Genomic DNA, 4,112 nt, shown 5'->3' with positions numbered 1-4,112 from the left:
GATAGATAGATAGACAGATAGATAGAGGGATAGATAGATAGAGGGATAGATAGAGGGATAGATAGATAGATAGATAGATAGAGGGATAGATAGAGGGATAGATAGATAGATAGATAGATAGAGGGATAGAGGGATAGATAGAGGGATAGATAGATAGATAGATAGATAGATAGAGGGATAGATAGAGGGATAGATAGAGAGATAGATAGATAGATAGATAGATAGATAGATAGAGGGATAGATAGATAGATAGAGGGATAGATACATAGATAAGATAGATAGATAGATAGATAGAGAAATTTAAGATTAGTGATGGGCAGACCCACAGATACCAGGAATCGGGGGGGTTAAAAAAAAACCAAAAATCTGGTTCCGGCCCAGAATTGATCTCTGATATCTGTCTGGATGCTGGTTCCCATATACATCTATGGGGAACAAAATCTAGTGCTTTAATATGGTGGTAAAATGGATAGGGGAATTAGAGCAAGCAAGTTATACTTACAAGCCTTATACTTACAAGCAGCTCTAACACTACTTCCAGGGCTGCTCATTAACCTTATGCATATTCACTGCTTCCCCCGCCCACTGGCAGTCCCCGTGTCTCTGATTGGTTGCAGTTAGATGTGCTCCCACCCTGTGTGACAGCATCTGACTGCTTTCAATCACAGGTGCTGTGTGTGTCCCTATGGTGTAAAAATATATAAATACAAAAATTGGCATAGGTTCACATCATATTATGATACCCAGTACAGATAAAGCATATGGCTACAGGCTGCAACCCCAAGTCGTGCACTTAACTTGGCTGTGTATCAAAATAAGAGGAACCCCCATGCGGCTTTTTTAATTTTTTTTAAATTATTAACATAAATAACAGAATTGGCGTGCGGTTCCTCCCCCCCAATTTTGATACTATGAAAAAGCCGACAGCTGGGGGCTGTTATTCTAAGGCTTGGGAGGACCATGGTTATTGGGCCTTCAGACTTAAAATAACAGCCTGCAGCCGTCCATGATTGTTGCATCCATTAGATGTGACAATCCCTGAACTTTACCCGGCTCTTCCCAATTGCCTTGGTGCAGAAGCAATCGGGGTAATAAAGGGTTAATGGCAGCCCACAGCTGCCACTAAGCCCTAGATTAGTAATGGGAGGCATCTTTGAGACCCCCCCCCCCCATTACTACTCTGTAAGTGAAAATAAAACACAACACACACTGACAGTCAGCCACTCATCTGTACCCGGGGTGACTGACAGACGCTTATCTACTTTTGGGGTAACTGACAGACGCTTATCTACTTTTGGGGTGACTGACAGACGCTTATCTACTTTTGGTGTGACTGACAGACGCTTATCTACTTTTGGGGTAACTGACAGACGCTTATCTACTTTTGGGGTAACTGACAGCCACTCATGTGCTTCACATTAGTCGTCTCCAGCCCGTGGCTTTCCAGATAAATAATTACATTGCGGACAGTCGCTGACTTTAATGGACACACAATATAATCATTGTCTGCTATCAGTGCTTCGCCTACTTTGCATCACTTTGCTTATTTTATGCTTTATTTCAGTGGCTGCAGATTATCATGTCTGCCTGAAGAGCGGAAACTCCTGGCTGCAAGGTAAACATCACACATCAAACTGCCCCTAATATGTGAGCTACTCCAAGTTGTTAGTGGTGGCTTACTATAATCAGTGACAACCAGCAGAATAGTGAGTGCAGCTCTGGAGAATAATACAGGAGGTAACTCAGGGTCAGTACAAGATCAGTAATGTAATGTATGTACACAGTGACTGCACCAGCAGAAGAGTGAGTGCAGCTCTGGAGTATACTACAGGAGGTAACTCAGGATCAGTAATGTAATGTATGTACACAGTGACTGCACCAGCAGAAGAGTGAGTGCAGTTCTGGAGTATAATACAGGAGGTAACTCAGGATCAGTAATGTAATGTATGTACACAGTGACTGCACCAGCAGAAGAGTGAGTGCAGCTCTGGAGTATAATACAGGATGTAACTCAGGATCAGTAATGTAATGTATGTACACAGTGACTGCACCAGCAGAATAGTGAGTGCAGCTCTGGAGTATAATACAGGAGGTAACTCAGGATCAGTAATGTAATGTATGTACACAGTGACTGCTCCAGCAGAATAGTGAGTGCAGCTCTGGAGTATAACACAGGAAGTAACTCAGGATCAGTAATGTAATGTATGTACACAGTGACTGCACCAGCAGAATAGTGAGTGCAGCTCTGGAGTATAATACAGGAGGTAACTCAGGATCAGTAATGTAATGTATGTACACAGTGACTGCACCAGCAGAATAGTGAGTGCAGCTCTGGAGTATAATACAGGAGGTAACTCAGGATCAGTAATGAAATAAACATTAATAGTGGTGATATAGTTTTTTCAATTAATGTATATTTCTTGTATCTTGCAGATGGTTGTGCAGTGTGAAGTTCCTGACAGACCCAGACAGCAAATGTATTTTCTGATTACCTGACACGGAGACCGTCTTTCTGTAATTCATGGTTCTTTTTTCATTATAGAATATGTAGGAAGGTTTTTTGAGTTCATAAAGCTGTTTTCTGAGAGAAACTGTAACCACTGAACAGGTGTGAACGAGGGCTAGAGAAGGACGGTGACGTCATGTCAGAGATGATGACACATTCTCATATAACATGTGCAGTGTACGGCACGTCGGCCGCCGGGATCAGGGGACTGGAATCAACTGCAATGTTCACACCATGCAAATTACTATATTTTTTTTATATCGGTAATAATAAGACTATTTGTCGCACAGTCCCTCTATTGTGATAGGTAATAGCTGCACAATATCCCGGCAGTAAAGTCTGATGTTTGCTGTGATATCGCTCCTCCGCGCATTACTTGGATCAGACGCCGGAAACCAGCGCGATCTGACACTAGACATAGAATTCACTGCAATGTATTGGGGAGAAACTAAGTGAAGGATTTCTCACTGCTCATGCACATTTCTGTTTTTGTGACAAAGTATCTAAAGATAGAACTGGAAAATGTAATATAAGAAGTTACAAACAACAGGTGATACGATCGCACTCATAATATTATAAGGGGGGAGGGAGACTGTCTCTGAAATCTGACTTTTTTTGTCTTTTGTAAAAATGATTTAATTGAAAATAATAAATAAATAAAAATAATCTGTGTGAGCCTGAAATAATAAGAAGTTACACAATAAAGCTGAAAATATATATGTGTGCATACACACACATTATATATATATATATATATATATATATATATATATATATATATATATATATATATATATATATATATATATAATGACTGGTCTGCTAAATGATGATATGGAAAGCAACAGATGACTGTTTTTTGGAATTTGAGATATGTTATAAAAAAGAACAATACTATGCAATCTCTAAGAATAATACTGCCCTGTATGTATAAAAATATAACATCTATAATACTGCTCTCATGTACAATTATCTAATTACTATAAAACTGCCACTATGTACAAGAACATAACTACTATAATACTGCCCCCTATGTACAAGAATGTAACTACTATAATACTGCCCCTATGTACAAGAACATAACTACTATAATACTGCCCCCTATGTACAAGAATGTAACTACTATAATACTGCTCCCTATGTACAAGAATATAACTACTATAATACTGCCCCTATGTACAAGAATATACTGTAACTACTATAATACTGCCCCTATGTACAAGAATATAACTACTATAATACTGCCCCTATGTACAAGAATATAACTACTATAATACTGCCCCTATGTACAAGAGTATAACTACTATAATACTGCTCCTATATACAAGAATATAACTACTATAATACTGCCCCTATGTACAAGAACATAACTACTATAATACTGCCCCCTATGTACAAGAATGTAACTACTATAATACTGCCCCTATGTACAAGAATGTAACTACTATAATACTGCCCCTATGTACAAGAACATAACTACTATAATACTGCCCCCTATGTACAAGAATGTAACTACTATAATACTGCTCCCTATGTACAAGAATATAACTACTATAATACTGCCCCTATGTACAAGAATATACTGTAACTACTATAATACTGCCCC

The 4,112-nt window shown here is 38.8% G+C and overlaps 1 protein-coding gene across 1 annotated transcript in view; it reads left to right on the top strand.

Annotated features, from left to right (window-relative positions):
• Positions 1-3,172, top strand: part of LOC142294881 (calpain-13-like) — a 212,644-nt gene extending 209,472 nt beyond the window's left edge. The window contains exons 28-29 of the mRNA XM_075337943.1: positions 1,565-1,615; positions 2,434-3,172. Of these exons, the coding sequence (XP_075194058.1) occupies positions 1,565-1,591 (27 nt within the window). The 3' untranslated portion in view covers positions 1,592-1,615; positions 2,434-3,172. The remainder of the gene's footprint in view (positions 1-1,564; positions 1,616-2,433) is intronic.
• Positions 3,173-4,112: the final 940 nt, after the last annotated feature.

Source organism: Anomaloglossus baeobatrachus, chromosome 3 (assembly GCF_048569485.1).
Source record: "Anomaloglossus baeobatrachus isolate aAnoBae1 chromosome 3, aAnoBae1.hap1, whole genome shotgun sequence".
Taxonomy (NCBI): Eukaryota; Metazoa; Chordata; class Amphibia; order Anura; family Aromobatidae; genus Anomaloglossus; species Anomaloglossus baeobatrachus.
This window is presented reverse-complemented; position numbering and strand designations above follow the sequence as displayed.